The 19047-nt window shown below is 38.8% G+C and overlaps 1 protein-coding gene across 1 annotated transcript in view; it reads left to right on the top strand.

Moving 5' to 3' along the window:
• ppp2r5b (protein phosphatase 2, regulatory subunit B', beta) overlaps positions 1-19047 on the top strand; it is a 48377-nt gene that overhangs the window by 21837 nt on the left and 7493 nt on the right. The window contains exons 2-11 of the mRNA XM_059355040.1: positions 671-867; positions 2710-2811; positions 4390-4482; positions 4903-5033; positions 7142-7201; positions 11242-11350; positions 15448-15501; positions 16841-16891; positions 17048-17167; positions 17799-17926. Coding sequence (XP_059211023.1) covers positions 671-867; positions 2710-2811; positions 4390-4482; positions 4903-5033; positions 7142-7201; positions 11242-11350; positions 15448-15501; positions 16841-16891; positions 17048-17167; positions 17799-17926 — 1045 coding nt within the window. The remainder of the gene's footprint in view (positions 1-670; positions 868-2709; positions 2812-4389; positions 4483-4902; positions 5034-7141; positions 7202-11241; positions 11351-15447; positions 15502-16840; positions 16892-17047; positions 17168-17798; positions 17927-19047) is intronic.

Raw genomic sequence — 19047 nt, 5'->3', positions numbered from 1 at the left:
GAATCTAATCGTTGGATATTTCACTGCTATTTTTAGCCATTGAGTCATCAATCATCTGGTTACTCAGAAAAAGAACCAAGCATTCCCATTTGGCTGCTGTCAAAGCCTGTAGCTCTCTACTTTGGTATTTAAAAATTTAATTTTTTTTTGCATGATACTTTACAGGCTAAGCTGTTATGTTTCACGCCCCTCAGGCCTGTGGAATCAATTTAAAACTCCCTGCATGGGTCTGTAATCCATGGGTATGAGCCACTTTCTCTACACCGGTGAAAAGTGGTGTTTTTTGGAAGTAAAAGGGTTTTAATCTGACGGCAAGCAGCAGGTTGTTTCATTGTGACGAACAGGCCTGGAGAACGAATCTGACAGGTAATAGGACTGAGATGCAACACAGCCCTCTGGAGGAAGGTGTGCGTGGACGTGTATGTGTGTGTGTGTGTGCATGGATGCAAGTCCCTGTGCGGGTGGGTGTGTACAAATGTGTTTATAGAGTAATAGTCTGCTCTCTTTCCTTCATTACCTCTGAGAGAAGGTCTAGCCTGTAGAATACATCTCTGTAACTCCAACACTTTCCCGCCACCGGATTTGTCTGAGCTGCATCAGCCTTTTATAGTCCTTTAACCTCTTTGTCTCCTTCTCTCTCTTTTTTCCTTCCTACCTCTCAATCATCCAGACGCCCCGGTGGCAGAGTTACACGACCTGTTCTGTAAGAAGCTGCAGCAGTGCTGCGTGCTGTTTGATTTCCTGGACTGCGTGGCTGACCTGAAGGGGAAGGAGATCAAACGTGCGGCGCTCAACGAGCTGGTGGAGAGCGTGGCCACAAGCAGAGGAGTCCTCATAGAGCCTCTGTATCCAGAGGCTATAAAGATGGTAGGAGGGCAGGATACAGGTGGAAATGATGTATGACGAGATGAAAGATAGAAATAAAAGACAGATGAGGAAATGCAAAAAGCACTGAAATGTGGATAAGCACATGAAATACTGAAAGCCAAAAAAACATTTCCACAGGTCACCAGAGGCTGTAAACAAAGGTGGTGAAGAGAGGAGAACGGAAGTGAGACATGGATAGATAAGTAGAGGAAAGAAAAGAAGAGAAAGAACATTTGCAAAGGGTGCTAAATAGCAATAGGCTGCACAGATGGTGAGAAAGAGAGGGATGGACAGGAAAGATGGAGGGTGGCAGAAAATGTGTGGACACCAACACAAAGCGCTAGAGGTCCCAGAGGAAAGGAGGAGGAAAGGAGAAAGAGATTGGAGAAGGAAGGGAAAGCGAGCAGGGGATATAGCTTATGTTATGGAGTCACGATACCCAGAGGATGTGAAACTGCTGATAGGACAGAGGATGGGATGAAATGGAGGTGGAGAAAGGCTTTAATGTGTGTCCACGAGGTAAAAAAGATTACAGTCTTTAATAGAAGTTACTAATAAGTGCATAGGTTAGAGCCCAGGTGCATTAATGCAGTGTGTAGTCCAGAGCCACATCACTTCAGTGACCCAGATGATGTTGGAAAAGTTGTGGAATATTACTCTAATTTCAGTTATCTCTCCCAAATATCACAGAATATGCTTCTAATAAAGAGTCTACTGCCATGCTAGCAGCTCTGTGAGTGGTGCTTTGAGCTAAATGCTAACATGATGACGTTAAGCAGGTATAAAGATACTAAGTTCACTATCTTAGCTCAGTATGTTAGCATGCTAGTGTAGCATATTAAGTGGTGGATAGATTAACATTGTCAACCCTAACATGCCTAAAAATCACCAAAAAAATAGTTGCAGCAAACAGGAATTTGGCATAAACCGGTAATGGAACTTGGATCTCAATGAGCAATGCATATAAAGTAGATATTAATGATAAAATGATGAAGCTGAAGGCTAAAGGGCTAGAGGAGGATATGCATTAACCTTTTAGGAGTCTAATGTCCAAGACTTTATTCTGAGAGTGCTGTAGCTTGAGAATGAGTTGCTAAATGGTTTACATGGCCATGTGAAATGCGCCTACAAACAGATGTGTGTAGAGGACAGAACAGAAAAGAGAATTATGCTGAGTTGGGGTGTTGGGATTCACCACATTTGCTTTCTGCTTTGTAGTTTATGCACTAAATAGCCAGTGGAAATGCATTTATTGAATAAATCATGACTTTGCAAGCAGTCAGGTTGCACTTCTCAAACAGTCTGTGAACAGCATCCAACATGGCCGACAATAGCTGAAGTTAATTTGTTTGCTTGATGTAGTTGATGGAAAGCCGTCTTATTGGCATTTTAATGTAGCACTCTTACAATTTGAATGATACTTGACATTGTTTTATAACACCAGCTAGTCATCACAGATCTATTCTGAGAGCTAATTTGGTGTGTAGTGACACAAATCGGTGATGTGCATCATGTTGAAATATGCAGCATGATGAGTTTAGAAATGAGTCAAAGGATGTTTTGTCAGAGTTGTTGTTTAATCAGACTCATAGACCTAGCTTTAACAAAAAAATCATTCTCTCAGTCCTGAGTTTATATAAAATATATCCATAGAAATGTATTGTATATCATTTCCAATCTCACTTTCTACCGCGCCACTTCTAATCTGTCTTTCCCTCATCTCCATTAACCCCTTCCTCCTCTATCCACATACCCCTCATCCACTTCCATATCTTATATCCTTCCTCACACTCCTCCTCCTGTTCCTATTACCCTTCTTCCCTCCTCCTCCCTTTTTTCTAGATCTCTGTAAATATCTTCCGGACTCTCCCACCAAGCGAGAATCCAGAGTTTGACCCAGAGGAAGATGAGCCAACACTCGAAGCCTCCTGGCCGCATCTGCAGGTACATCATACATACAACACATAGATGAATATGGATATAATGATGACAATATTCAGAGGAATTACATAATTTCATGCATTTTCCCATGCAGAGGTGAAGCACAGCTGCTCTTGGAAAAAATATATTCAGCAAAATGTTTTAACTTTTTCTCCTAAATTACAGTTTGGGAATTGTTGTGATGTATTTTCTTTGTGTATAAAGTGAAACACAGTAAGTGCCATGAAAAATAAGCCCTATTATATATTAGATGCTATATTTGGGAGGGTGGACAATGCCATAATGCACAAAACTCCCACCAGGTGTTGCTTTTAATGCAGCGTTCAGCATTTATCTGCACATCAACATACTGCGCCTGAGCCTGAGGTCCTTTTAGATCAGTTAAAGTTGCTGTTTAAAGCAACATTTTATCCCCAAATGAACATGTTTCATCCGCCAGAATCACAAAGCAGAGCTCCAGTAAAGAAGAATATCAGGTCTCTGAAATAGACGTGTGATGTTTGCCCAGATGACATTTGGGTGTGGTGTACAGTCACTTCTACACCTTCAGAGAGAGATTAGTCAGATTGTAAGTGTGAAGTCCAAACTGTCTCATGAAGCAAACTCTTTTTATTTCTTGATAAGTTGGGATCTTTTGGTGTAAACATGAATGTACAGTCAGCAAGTGGAGTTTTTTTTTTGATGTCTCCATTTTGAGTGATCATCAACCTGTCTTTCTTGTCTTTTTAAAAAAACAGTTTGGCATTTAGAAATATACACTTAGGTGGTGAAAAAAGTATTCAGATCCCTTACTTAAGTAAAAGCACCAATACCACACTGTGAAATGACTCCACTACAAGTAAAAGTCTGGCATTCAAAACTTACTGAAGTATCGGCATCAAAATGTACTTATCAAAAGTAAAAGTACTCGTTATGCAGAATGGACCAACTCAGATTGTTTTATATATTCCAAATATATAATGAGCTTATTATTGTTATTGATGCATTTATATAAGCAACATTTTACTTACTGCTACTTAATATACTGTTATGAGACTCAAAATGTAATGGAGTAGAAGTATAAAGTTACATAAAATGGAAATACTCAAGTACAATTTTGAGGTACGTGTACTTTACTTTAGTACAGTACTTGAGTAAAGGTACTTGGTTACATTCCACCACTGATGCTATCAACATGAAGCCACACTCTGCAGCCAGTTATTCTGATTAAATTATGCTCAGTAATTAAAAAATACATAAAACATCTTACTGTTCTGAAATAAATTACCTTTGGGTGAAAGTCCTTGCTGAATGTCAGCATTTTTACCCCAGTTTCAAAGAAATGTCTCACCTTTTGATGTTGATGTATTTTGATTATGGATGTTTTTCATCCTGGGCTGATTGTAATTCATTAACATAAGCACAAATAAAACTAGTAATTTTGCATTTAAGAACATTTGCACAACTTTGCACATATTAGTGAATGAGGCCCAATTTTAGTGGCATCAATCTTATCAAGAAAGTGAATAACTTCCAAACTTGTTCCTTCAGGATGCAAACACTAAATGACATCTAATGGGTTTCTGTTTGTTCCTCCGTTAGCTGGTGTACGAGTTCTTTCTGCGTTTCCTGGAGAGCCCGGACTTCCAGCCCTCCATGGCCAAACGCTACGTCGACCAGAAGTTTGTCCTGCAGGTAATTGTCTCTCTCTCCTCACAGTTTGTCGAACCTAAAGCTCTAAGATGTTACTAACTCCTCATAAATGGAAAGGTATAAATAAATGAAGCTCTCCTTTGAAACAGCAGCCGGCACAGAAGCTAGTAATATCCCTGCTGGACTGCTCTCAAATTTAAGACGGGGCATGTATAAAAAATCGACTAAAAGACTCCACAGTTCTTGTCGTACAACTTTAATGTTTATATCCTACGTTATTTTAGAAATTGATGATTCAGGAAAAGTTAATATGACATTACTTGTGCTAGTTTTGCTTGGTTTAAATAGCTTTGAGGTTAGGATTTGGGTGTAGGAGTGAGGAGGTTAGAGAATGAATGTAGTCAGAAAACAATAATACAATTGTACTGTATTTGTGTTTGTTATGTAATCTCGTGTGTGTAGCTCCTGGAGCTGTTTGACAGCGAGGACCCCAGGGAGAGGGAGTACCTAAAGACCATACTGCACCGTGTCTATGGAAAACTACTGGGCCTCCGAGCCTATATCCGCAAACAGATCAACAACATCTTCCTCAGGTACACGCTGCCTTCCACTAATCCGATGCACGGGGTTTAAGGGTGCTATTTATAGGATTTTAGCATCAATAAATCAAACATTAGCAAACAAAGACCATCAGCGGGGAGAAGAGCTGTGTTTACGACCTCTGTAATGCATTGTTTTAGCTTAGTGCTTCATGATTTCAAAGTACAAAACAGGAACATTTTTAAGTGCTTTAGAATTACATTGTTTGTATTAGTCTTTGCTGGTCTGACAGTCACATGAGATAAATTGAAATTCTGGCTAAATTAGTGAAAATGTTTGTGCTACGTATTTGGAGTGGTTCTTTAACAAGTGAAACCAGACTCTTCAAGTAGCTGCATCAATGCTAGTAACAATATTGGATTGTTTTTATATGCAGCTGCCAGTGGGGATGGCTTTGCACCCATTTGGTCACTAATTAGTTGATGCTCCTATAGTTTCTTCTGTCAGTCTCAGAAATAGGGACACACAGTATATATCAGAGCCGATAATTGGAAATTTATATTATTTTATACTTCTCTCATAATGAAATTGTAGCCAATAATATATCAGTCGAAAAGACAAGGGCAAATTGCTTAAATTGACTTAACAAGAGCAGCATCTGATACAACAAGTGGCGGTTTGGGCCTTTAAACTTGGTTTGCAGTCCTCCAATAAACACACATTGAGCATACATTGACAGATAAAGTATTGAATTTGAATTTAGGTCAAATGCTCTATAAAGCCAAAGCAAGTCTGTGATTTTTTGAATTTGTGTTCTTTACTAGACTAAATAAATGAACACTCGAAGCGTCAGAACTGTTCTTTGTTGTCTCTGTTGTTTTCACAGTAGGGATGAAGAGCTAAATCATCCAACTTTGCTCTCTATATCTTCAGCTCTCTCACTCTCAGCTGTGCATAAACTACTCAAAGTTATATTGTTATTGACATCTTATTAGTATCAGCCATGATTAGCAGGTAATTATTGCTATTGGCTTAAAAAAAAATCCATATCGTGCATCCCTTCTTGGAACCCATCAGCTATCAGTCGGAGGATTTAGCCTCTGGGAGAAAGGGTCAATATTTCTGGGGTTCCAGTGAAGTCAGCAGACTTCCAGATAACAGATAACAACCAAGACTTCCTCTTCCATTTGTCTAATTCACAACTTGAAACGTGAGGGTTGCTTCCCTGCGTATAAATGCAGATACATTTCATAAGGCTAACAAAACTGTGTAAGGAACTGTTTACCTGCATACCAAAGTCTTCGTCGACTTGCTTACAGATTCTGTATTCATGAATGTGCATATGTGAATGTGCATATGCGGATATCTGTTTATAGAGATTATTCTTTTGCTGACTCTGAACTCCACCTTGAGGCGCTGACGTTAACAGTTTCCCCACACAGCTGCTCATAATTACAGCCTGTATAATATGATGTCAATGAGGCATGAGCATCGTCAAGAGGAGAACTGGAGATGGTTTAAGAGACATGCAGTCAAACTTTCTGAAAAGCACAAAATGCTACATGTAGCACTTTCAGCCTCAGATAAAGTATCGTTCGAGCACACAAACATGACTGTGCACATTTGCAGTCCTAACACTCGTTGGATCAGCAATGTATTCCTTCCTGCATCTATCCGGAGAGTGTGTTCACTCATCATGTGGTGACACAAATCTCCTCAAATAATTGGTTAAACAACTCTGACTAACAAGAGTGCTGTACTGTATGATCATGTTTTATCTTCTCCCTTCACTGAGTGTGGCTGAATTGTTGTGTTTGCAATATAATTCAAGCACAGGAGAGCTGCAGTGCTGCAACACGCTCAGCTTCTACTTCAGTTAACGGGTTTCAGTATCATTGTTTGACAGCTAAAAGATGCAGTATAAGCATGAATCTGCTTGTACCTCATTTCTCTCTCATGATAACATCACAGAGGTGACAGTGTTGTATTCCAGGCACGGTGCATCAGGATATTAATCAAATCCTCAGGAAAGGTTGGAAAGCAACTGAATTAAATGTGTTTGTAATTTTACAGTTGAGTTAAAGAAATAGATCCTTCTTTAGGATCTTTTAGATCTACTGATGCATAATTACAAGTCCCTCTGAATGTGTCTGATTTTCAGGTTCATATATGAAACTGAGCACTTCAACGGAGTCGCGGAGCTTCTGGAAATCCTCGGCAGGTTCGTATCACTCACAGAAACTTTGGGAGATATTGGGGGAAAGCACACTCTGTCGTATTTAATGGCTTAATGATGCATTTGGAGTGTGAACGCACACACACGTACATGCACACATAGTGTACTTAGCCAGCTGCTTCTATTCATGAGACAGCTGGTAACCCAGTGAATTAAGCAAGTACGAAAAATGGCAACAAAGCATAACCACTACTGCAACTGCTCAACACGAAAAACAATTTATTTTGTGATTTATTATCATTATTCTCTCTTTCTTATCTGGTAAACACAACGGTGGGTGCAAAGCCCGCTGGAGTAAGAAATGAGTTAGGCAGGGGGGGAGATGAGTAAAGGTCCAGGTTGGCGGGAAGGAGAGACAGAAACAAGAGGGGGGTTAAATACATAAATGAGAAATGACTCAGAGGTTTGTATAGCTTGTTGCTGTATCTCTGAGGCCAGAAAGAGAAATATGAGGAAGATAGAAATGAAGAGAGTACAAGGAAGGAAGCCAAACTGATAAACAAGCATGCCATGCTCTCGGCCTGAACTCACACAAATCAATGGGAACAAGAACTGAAAGATGACGGTAATAAAAAGAAAGAAAGGATAGGGGGAAATAAATGGAGAGAGAGTACAAACAAGATTAGTGATATCATATTTTTGTTTCCCCCTCAATCCCTCTGTATACAGAAAGATGATACAGGTATAGTTCAACATTTTGGGAAACACATTTCTTTACTAATAAGGAGTCAGGGTAGGGAAGCTAGCTTAGTTTAGCACAAAGGCTAGAAGAATTGGGGGGCTAGTCTGGCACCGTCTAAAGTGAAAAATTCTGCCCAACAATACCTCTAAAGCTGTCTTGTCTAATCAATCTGCCTTTGTTTGATTATACCGTAACAGTTGCATTATGAACTAACTAGCTAGGCTAACACTAGCTTTTCACTTTGATGAATGATCCAAGCTCACATCACAGTGTAGCTACAGTAGTTAGCTGGATAGGTTGTTAGCATGTGGCTTTGGTAAGCTAAACACCTAAGCATTGATGTATGAAGAGAACTGGGGACTTTAAGGCTTTAAGGTGGTGCCCAGTTCATTCCTATGAACGTTGCTCTGTGAGTGACACATAAAGCAATAAAAAGCTTTACTTTTGTGTATAAAATGACTTGAACGGCAGAAGAGAAATAATTCATCTTTAAATGAGAGGTTACAATAGTGTTCTTTTTGAATATTTGCTTTCCTCTCAAGGTCTTCCTATTGGCTGTAATCTGGTGTGCTCTTTCATTATTCAACACTATTAAGACGGAAAAGGCTTTCAAATTATTTTTTATTGATGTTTTATATAGAAGAAGTGGAAAAGACTTAAAAGAGGGTTGGGTCTAAAGAGACTGACTGCAGTATTTCGCCTGAGCTTGGATTATTACGCAGCACAAAGAGAAAAGAGTATAACATCATTGGGCTATAATGTGGCCGGTGGTTTCAGCATATTGACACAGGGAAACACACACTGAGCATTTCACCTGGGAGAAAACATTGATGAGAACATAAAACCCTTGAAATGTCTCCTTAATGTACCATGTTAAAATGATATTGGGACCCAGGAAACATGTATACACTCCAGCCCATGTTAGCTAATGTTAGCATCACCAAAATATCTTAATGCGGTAATGTGTCTTTGTCTGAAGAAGATTTTCACTCTATAAAACCAGCTGTCCGCTGCAGTTAACACTGGCTTTTCCCTTTGATGCTGACTGAGTAAGAATCAAAGCTACATGTTAGCTAATTAGCCAGCTAGGTAGCAAGTAGCTTTGTTATGCTAATGCATATAAAATTAGAGGATTACAGTTTATTTCTTTCACATAAGGCAAATGAATGCATCTCCCATTAAATATAGAGGTGCTCCAGAGTTTTATCACTCCAAACTAACCATGACATTAGTTTGTAACATTGCTTTACTTCTGTTACATAACCTGGCGTGTTGATAAAAAGATTGAGACACGGAGAGATGTAAGGAGACAAAAAATAAATGATAAAAGATGATAGGCGATGAGAAGTCAGTAAGCACAGAAACAAATCAGTATTAGAGTAAATAAATATTAATTTATCTCAAGGGCATTCTGTTGGCTTGATCTGGCTTGTGCCCTCTGTATTTGTCTTTAATTATTTGACACTAACAAGAGAGGAATGTCTTTTGAATAATCTTTATTGATGATAAACGTAGGAGGACGTGAAGAATGTTGAACGGGGCTGGATTCAAAGAGGTTTTTAGAGATAATACAAAAATGTGAGACCTTTCTTCTGATCCATAACCTAATCAGAGAAAGTGTAATCAAATATGGACACTGACTTTTGAAGTTTGAGAACTACGGGTTAATGTAGAGAAAAGAGAGCGAGTTGGAGGAGAGGATGAATCCAAGGTGAGAAAAAAAGATGGAGGGATGAGGGATGGAGAGAGGATGAGTGAGTGAACAGTGAGTCAGAAGTGGAGGAAGGAGGAGGGAGAGCAGGAGAGGAGAGAGAGGTTTGTATTCATGTTGGTGGTAACAGAGGTATTTATAGCTCCTCCCACACACAGAGAGAGGGAGAGAGAGATGGGCGAGGGAGGATGCATTGTACAGAAAGAGAGAGAGGAAGAAGACAGGAGGCGGAGAGAAAGATTAGAGGAACAGCAGGAGGGAGATAATATTGAAGATGTTCTATTAAGCAAAGATGCTATTAGAAAATAAAGACAGACAGACAGACAGACAGACAGACAGACAGACAGACAGACACAGACTGATACACAGACAAACAAATAAATAAGAGTCATACTTTCCAAGTTTAGTTCCCACTCTTCCGCCGATCATACTCTTCCCTCTGTAGGCTGAACCGCCGCGATGTCAGTCAGTGCAGCAGTGAACAGAGCAGACCGCACATTTGTCCAGTCACTTGGAAATGAACTCAGTACAAGAATAGACTCACATGCACATGCATACACAGATGTGAATGGTAGATTTTAGAGGTAGTGTGTGATGTTTGCATGTAAATACGTACTGTCCATAGAGCAGAGCTGCATACTTTAGTCTATCGACAGAAAAATAACCACCAACTATTTTTGTAGTAGATTAATTGTTTTTTTTTTATTTCAATTTTCACTATTTTCTGACATTTTACAGACCAAATGTTTCATCGATTCATGCAGAAATAATCACCAGATTGATGGACTAATAAAATAATGATAGCCCTACTATAGAGTTAAAATACCAAAAGCTTTAATATATTAGTGTCAGCTAAAGCACTGTACGGTTTTATGTATTTCCCTACATGTGAGGTACCAACTGGGCCTGCACTTACTCCATACAGGTTGTACAACTTGTACATTTAACCAGCATGTTAAAGTTGTGGTATACAGTTACCAACAATATTTGTTGAATTATGTAGCTCGTCTATACACACGGTCGCCCATACAGTTGTAATAAAATATTTTTTACCTCTTTCCATTAAAATGATTGTGACAATGTGATTTATTCTTGACAGATAAAGTGTATAACTTCTCAAAACTTTATTAATCAATCTCGTACAAACATATCACAATGAAAATGAAACCACATTTAACAGGATTGTGTTTAAAAACAAAATTATTCCAGCTTTATGGCCGACCGTGTATATAAGGTCCAATTATAGCTATGTACCTGAACTGGGTGGACAGGATCATGGGAGGTTTAAATGCAGTTTGGAAAATGATTCATAAAAAACTGCAGTTTAATTTGAAAGTTGGGACATAGCATTCTTTTTCTGAATTATTTACACCATTTGTTCTTGTATATTATGTCATGCCACTAAGTGAGTGTAAAGTTATGTACATTTATAATGCAGATGTGATAACTGTGGGGAATAAATTTAGAAGTTATGCAATGTCAACACAATATTTCACTTACTTGATTTTTTAATTTGTAATGTCTCCTCCATAATGAATGCAATGTTTTTGCCATAAAGAAAGCAAACATCATAAAAAAATGTTCACCTGCTACCGAGTGAAAGTATTGAACTATAACTTTTCTCTCCTGCAGCATCATAAACGGCTTCGCCCTGCCCCTGAAGGCTGAACACAAGCAGTTCCTGGTTCGGGTTCTCATCCCGCTACACACGGCAAAGTCCCTTTCTATCTTCCACGCACAGGTCAGTGACATTTTCTTGCATACCCCTTTATTTAAATTAAATGTAATATTGTATATTAGACTATTTCATAATGGCTCATATTGCCAACAGTTTACTTTTGATCCCTTTCAGCATTAAAAACTTCTGACACTCATTTATGTTTTATGTAACACCCAAAATTCAATTATACAGTACCAGAATCTCTTGATATAATTTGATTCCATATCTACATCCACATGCAGGGAACAGATGCTTATTTGAGACGAGACACTTCAGGCGGAAGTTATATTTTGTGCACTGGTCCATTTTAAGATTTTGGGCTATTCTGCTTCCATAAAATGTTTTTTTTCAGACTAGTGGAAAGAAAACATCCAAAAATACACACTGAGGTATATTTAACTTCACTCTGTTTATTTGCATTTATTGATTTCTTCTAAATTAACTAAAAATTACCATTACATAATGCTTCATTTCCATATTTTAACATACAATTTCAGAAAGTTTGTAATACATTTTTTTTAATGTAAGGACTCAACTGGAGAAGTTTATTATTATTATTATTATTATTATTATTATTATTATTATTATTATTATTATTATTATTATTATTTTTACCCTATTCACCTGAAGTGTCTCCTTTTAATAATCTCTTGTACCTTACAGCTATTTTTCCATGCATGTGTTAAAATGATTTTTTAAAGGCCAACACTAATGCTGTTTACTGATATTTTCTGGCAGTGTTTTGGATATCATTTTCACCATTTTGAAGCAAAAGAAGCAACAAAACTCAAGAGTTATGTTTTGTGTTTGCCTCTGTGAAAAAGCACTGATACTATATTAAGATCTCAGTAAAATCCAACTATCAAATGAAGCCACAATACTGCATTATTGTAAGTTTTAAAGACGCAACACCTCCATCTATCATATAATTAAACTGGGTTGTAGTTTATCTTCTGGCTTCTTTACTAAGAATAAATCAGGTATTTTTCTTAGCTTGACAAATCAGCTTTACATAAATGTCTCTCAAATGATTTATAGCAGTTTGGGATTCCTGTAAAATGTCAAATGTGCCACTAGGGGGCAGAGTTGGGTCACAGATAATACTGCAGAGAGATGCACTCACCTTCTAATTACACTCAGTGTGTGTTCCTTTGGTTTCTTAGGTTTGTGAGCTTTTGTGTGTGTGTGTGTGTGTGTTCGGGTTATCATAATATTTGACGACACAGATGGCAGCCTGTGTGTTTGCGTGTGTGCGTGTGTGCTTTTAGTTTTTGCCACACATTATTTGATTATGCAGAAGGTACAGTGTGTACAGAGGTACGTGTGCAAGTGCGTGTGTGTGTTCGGAGTCTCAGCATCACCGTGCCCTACATTTCTCCTCCGCGTCTCTCTCCCTGTGGTTCACACACATACATTATTCACACACTCAAACACACACACTCGGTTTGACAGGGTCACAGGGGACACATGCTAGTGGACAGCAGTTTTGTGCTCAGTAGGTGTGGCTGTGCGGGACTGACCCAGTTCTGGATCTGAATTAAGATTAAAAATTAAACAGCTGCACCTTTTATCCATCCTTAAGGTTTGTCAATGCTGAAATATGTTTCAATAGTCATTTCCACAGCCTATGAAGGGTTTTCTCATTTATATTCTTGGAGTAACATCTGCCAGAGCTATTGTGTGTAGCCACAACATGGTTACACATCATGGTTCCAAATATTAAGCTCATATCAGACTGCTATTTAAAAGAGCTGTGGACTGTGATTGCTCTGAGCAGCATGCATGAAATAATCAACAATAATATATTTCTCACTTTTTCCATTATGGTCTGAATAAATACATTTGTTGCAAGTTGCTTTTTAGAAACAGAGTCACAGTTAGGGTTTAAATCACCAAGTTGGCAACACTAAGCACAAAACTGACAGGTTAATTCACAAAAGGATTGTGCAGCTTTTGCATAAATAAGACAAAAAAGGAACCGTGTAATTCTCAACGCTCCCGCAAAGGATGAACTGCACTCCTACCTGCATTGTTAAGCTAAAAGCGTCTTGGTGATCCTGTGCTTTTTAACATATTTAAATGACATAGAGCATATGCATACATTTGGTGCAGAATTGGCCCCTTTCTATGCAAATGAGCCTCATTGCAAAAACAGTCCAATTTGCAAGGATCAGTGCTAACATCCACACACAGTGAAAATGATATAAGTGTCTGACTGAGAGGGAGAGTTGTTGAGAGATGGTTGGATGTCACGCCGAGACTTTCCAGTGATCATGCCATCTTCTTTTACAGTCTGAGGGTGTGCGTTTGAAAACACCAACAGTACTGACAGACCAGGATATTAAATCCCAAATATAGTTTCTCTCTCGTTTAAATTCTTCCTCCTCAAGTTTTGAGAAATGCCTCCCCACCTTCGTCAGTCAGGACCTGTTTGTTGCTCACAGTTACACAAATTTAAGTTTTCTTTTTCTGACGTTATTAAGCCTACTTTATTCTCGATGCAAACACAGTATTTATCTTTGCCACATGGATAACTGCAATCAGACACCAAAAAAAGAGAATTGAAGAATCAGCTGCAAAACGTTATTGGCATGATTTTGCTGTAATATCATTACTGCAATAGCTTTTGTGAATCTGACCCTTCAGATGAGTGAATTCACAATTTATGGTGCTAACAGTGGCAGTAATCCATTCTTTGTGTGCATGATCTGTATTATTTCTGACAGAGTAATTCTTGTAAATATTTAAAAGCAAAAGGCTACTTTTTGATTTGCAGAAGACAAAATTGCAGCTCTCTTAATTGACTTCATTCCCCAAAGAAGACCCTTATTTGACCTGTCACCCTAAAATCTCAACCTTTAAAAGACCACAATGCCCATAATCCTTAGCCTAACAACGGCCTGCTGCACCCACAAAGCCCGGCCTGACAACAGAATCCAACATCATATTTACCCCAGGCAGCTTCGCTAATGCCTCGCTAACACTTTAAATAGTTTAACCGATCAGCACCTTTATTTTAATCCTCCTCTTTTTTTCCTATTTTTCTTTTTATTTCAAGCATGACATCCCTGCTTTCACCAGTTCCTTTTTTAGCCCCCGCTCCCTCTTTCCCTCTGCGTCTGTAACCATGTTGTGGTGCGAGTGAGGGACAGGAGAGTAAGGGACGGAGCCAGACGGGAAGACAAACAAGAAAGGTGCGCCGTGAGAAGGAAAAGGGATTAGACGGGTAGAAAAGATGAAAGCTGAGGAAGATGTGAAAGCCAGACAGGCAGAGAGACACTCCATGGAGCTACAGGTCAGGAACGAGACAAAGACAGAAACAACAAAAACAAAAAGAAGAAAGTAAAAAGTGATTGTCCTACAAAAAGATAGAAAACAACCATCAATAATCTGACAGTACACAACCTCTACAGTCTGTAGCTATAAAATTGGACAACATAGCATACTTTTATATTGATGACACTTGAACTTACTTATCTAAAAGTCATAAAATAGACCAGAACGGTAATAATGTGAACAAGGCAAATGTATAAATAGGACAGAGCAGGAGAGACAGAGAGGCAGAGACAAGAGGTCTAAACTCTATCTCACATTGCCCTTAAGGGACTTCATGTGTGTGACATCACTCCTTCCGAAGTAAACACACGCACACACAGTCTCCGTCGCCACGGTGCCCACTCGCCAAGGCAACCGGGCTGGGTGGAGGGGGCAACCGCAAAACACACACACACACACACACACACACACACATACACACACATGTATGCACTCATGCACACCCACCCACTAAATAATAGGAAATGATTGCAGATCATATAAGAGGAGACAAGAGCTGATGTAGAAGTAGACACACACACACACACACACACACACACACACTTGTGACACACATCTCCCCTTGGAAAACTTGTCTTTCCGATCTTTAGCAGTGTGTAATCCTGAGGGATAAGTGCTAAGATCCCCCTTGTCTCCTTGACAGCTTCAGGGAATGTGCGTGTGTTTTTGTGCTGATGTGTGTGTGTGTGTGTGTGTGTGTGTGTGTGTGTGTGTGTCTGTGTGTGTGTGTGCATGTGCGTGAGTGTGAGTGTGTTCTAACCACATCTCCTCTGTCCTTACAGCTGGCCTACTGTGTGGTGCAGTTCATGGAGAAAGATGCTACAGTGACTGAATATGTAAGACTTTTTTTCATCACATTATTGCACTAAACTACAACATGATCAAATTTAAAGTATAATTAAGTTAATAGCTTTGTAGTTTTGGCAATCATTTCTATCCATCATGTTCTTACTATGATATTGGAGCATAGTGACATTGCTAAAGATGCGAGACAAAAACTGTATAGGTTTAAAGCTGCACTCACCATATATTTGGCTGAGGGGATGGAGCTCACCCTAACGCTAGCTAATAGCTTGGTTAGCACAGTGTGCTTACAGTCTATGGTGAACAGTGATAATCATTTTTTATGTTGGTGAAAAACAGGCTTAAAATTATTAAAACATCATGTACTTACCAGAAAGACTGAACATCAGACTCCCTAGAGGGTCTTTTCGGTTAATCAAAATGTTATATGTCTATGTATATATACACGGTTTCAGGTACACAACTATAATTAGATCTAATATACACGGTTGCCCATAAAGTTGGAATAACTTTGACTTCAGACACAATCCTCTGTTAGTTGTGGATTCATTTTCATCGTGATATGTTTGGAAGAGATTAATTAATAAAGTGTTGAGAAGATTTACACTTTTCTGTCAAGAATAAATCACATTGTCACAATCATTTTAGGGAAAGAGGTCAAAAATATTTTATTCTAACTTAATGGGCCACCATGTATATTTATATCTTATCATAAAGGGGAAAATCAGCTAAATAGACCAAAATTGTTTTTTGTACCAAGTTGTAACTGCGGTTATTTCTGCTGTTAAGTTGGGCATCTTAACATGGCAGTCGATGAGGATTGCCTCTCTTTTGGAGCCAGCCTCAAGTGGCTGTTCAACGATTTTAGTGATTTGGTTCACTCTCACTGCTTAGCTTTTAGCTACACTACCTACCCAACACCAAACGGCTGACGGAAAAGTTAGCAACTACCTGGTAAACATAGTGGCACATTTAGCAGCTAAAGAGCCACATATATCCCTCAGGAATGAATTTATTCATTCAAGTGCAACAAGGTGTTATTATCAACATTAAGAAAACCAGAAAATGAACTGAGTTTATCAAAATCTCACAACCTCCACACATTATAATCAGTGTTAGTCCTGTAAGTAGCTCACCAATGTAAACTCAGCTGATCTGGGGTTGAATTAGATCTTTTGCTATAACCTACTTCTTCGACATCAGTACAGTAAAAATGAGACTTAATACAAACATGACTTATTCCTTAATGCACCAGCCAGAGTATGAATATGAGTTAATGGAGACGGCACATATGGATGTCAGCCAGCTACCCTGCTGAGCTAATGGCTGCAGTGTTTATTCATATTAATATGCTTCATATTTTCTTTGCAGATCATCAGAGGGCTGCTCAAGTACTGGCCAAAAACCTGCACGCAGAAAGAGGTGAGTCAGCGGATAATAAACCATGCTGATATGTCCTGTAGGACTTCTGTATTGTGAGGTATTCCTTGGAGTGAATTTATTTACTTCTGGGAGTCATATAAATGTCTTTACTGTCCTTTATGAGTGGATTATAAAAATGTGTGTCTGTTTATTCAGGTGATGTTCCTTGGTGAGATTGAAGAGATCCTGGATGTGATCGAACCTTCTCAGTTCATTCGGGTCCAGGAGCCGCTCTTCAAACAGATCGCAGCCTGTATCTCCAGCCCTCACTTCCAGGTAAACACATTCAAGCCATGCTGGGTTGTTTAAATGTTTTATATTAAAACATGAAATGCTGTAAAATAGTCCCAAAATGAAACCGTTTTGGCATGGACAGATTACTGAATGGGCCTTCTGTCCCTCAGAAGTCACATACCAAACAGGAGGAGACGTAAAATGACCTCAAAGAAACATTAAACATCATCAAAGAGAAACAAAAAGATTAAAATGAGACCAAAACAGCTACAAAGAGATGTAAAACTGCTGCAATGAGACACACGGAGACTCACAACCACTATGAATAGGGACAAAACAACCATGAAGAAACACAAAATGACAAAAATGAGACTACAAAGACTAGAATTTACCACAAATAAGCATAAAATGACTACAAACAGACACAAATCTACCACAAAAAGACAAAAACAACTACAGAGGGATACAAAACTGCACTAAAGAGACAAATATAGGCCAAAAACAGACTCACAATAATCTAAAAAGGTGTAAAAGAACCATGAAGAGACTCAAAATGTCAACGGAGAAACACAATACAACTACATTTTTGAGCATGAACATCTGTCTAATAAGAAGAAACACGTTACAACCTTCATGATGAAAGTCAACTCTGGTGTGTGTGTGTTTGTTTCAGGTAGCGGAGCGGGCTCTTTACTTCTGGAACAACGAATACATCCTCAGTCTGATAGAGGAAAACTGTCAAGTCATCCTGCCGCTGGTATTCGCCACCCTCTACAGAGTCTCCAAGGAGCACTGGAACCAGTCAGTGGCACACACACACACACACACACACACATTAATACAACTCATAACTCATAGCTTCCATATTGGCCCTAACTTCCGATTAGGGCCAATATGGATGTAACCTTTAGCAAGTTACTGTGGAAGAAGTAAAAGAGATAATATGACTATAATTAATAATACCTGCATGTTAAAACACTGCATTGTAAGACTGACAGTAAAGGTCTTGAATTCAAAGCTTCACTGCAATAAAAGTAAAGACATTTTACAGCAAAATATACTTCAGTATCAAAAGTAACAGTGGACGCACAGTAGTCTGTCTCATTATGCACTTAAAGAAAAAAGTCGAAACTGGAAAAAGACTGCGAGCTACAATCTGGTTCTCCTCAGTACGTCTAATATATGTCTAAAAAATTCACACAAGTTACATAAAAGCAGATTTTCCAAAAACAAGAATAAGCCAAGAATATCTCATTTATGTGTAGGGAGAATTTAGTACTACTACACCTTTAAGTATTGTGGTTATTGCTCATTTTAAGATATTGATGAAAATCAGGTTCAGATAGACATGCAGTTTGTCAATATTCCTATGATGACATATTATGAGGATCTGTGATCAGCTCTGTGCATATTCAGGTGTGTGTGTCTCTGATTGCCCTCGATTGGGAGCAGGTGTGGGAGGCCTATATAAGTAGCTGGTTCCAGAGCTCTGTGCTGACGCATTGTCTCACCTTCAGAGGCAGTGAGTGTGTCGCTTCTTACATTTTGTGATTATTTCTAGTGTGTTGGTTGTTTACCCTTGGTCGTTATTAAACCCAGCTGTTTGTGTTCTCTAAAGGCTTCCTTAACAGCCATTGTTGTTTTAGGTTTATATTATGCTCTTTGGTTTATTAGTCCCCCCCTTATCCAAGCCTTTCTTATTGTTAGGAGCCTTTTATTTATTTTCAAATTGCCTTAATTAGATAGTTCCCCCTCTCCCATCCAATCATCTGCAATTTTATTTCTTTTAACTTGTGTTTATGAGAAGCTTTTTGCTCAGTGAAAGCCTGCCCCTGTACAGTTTGCTTCATATTGAGCTCCGAAGTTTTGAAATCTACTGTGAAATGGTCCGCTGTTTACGACATTGGCTGACTCATGGAACA

Source organism: Centropristis striata, chromosome 17 (assembly GCF_030273125.1).
Source record: "Centropristis striata isolate RG_2023a ecotype Rhode Island chromosome 17, C.striata_1.0, whole genome shotgun sequence".
Lineage (NCBI taxonomy): Eukaryota > Metazoa > Chordata > Actinopteri > Perciformes > Serranidae > Centropristis > Centropristis striata.
The sequence above is the reverse complement of the archived record's forward strand: the minus strand, read 5'-3'. Positions and strand labels throughout refer to the sequence as shown.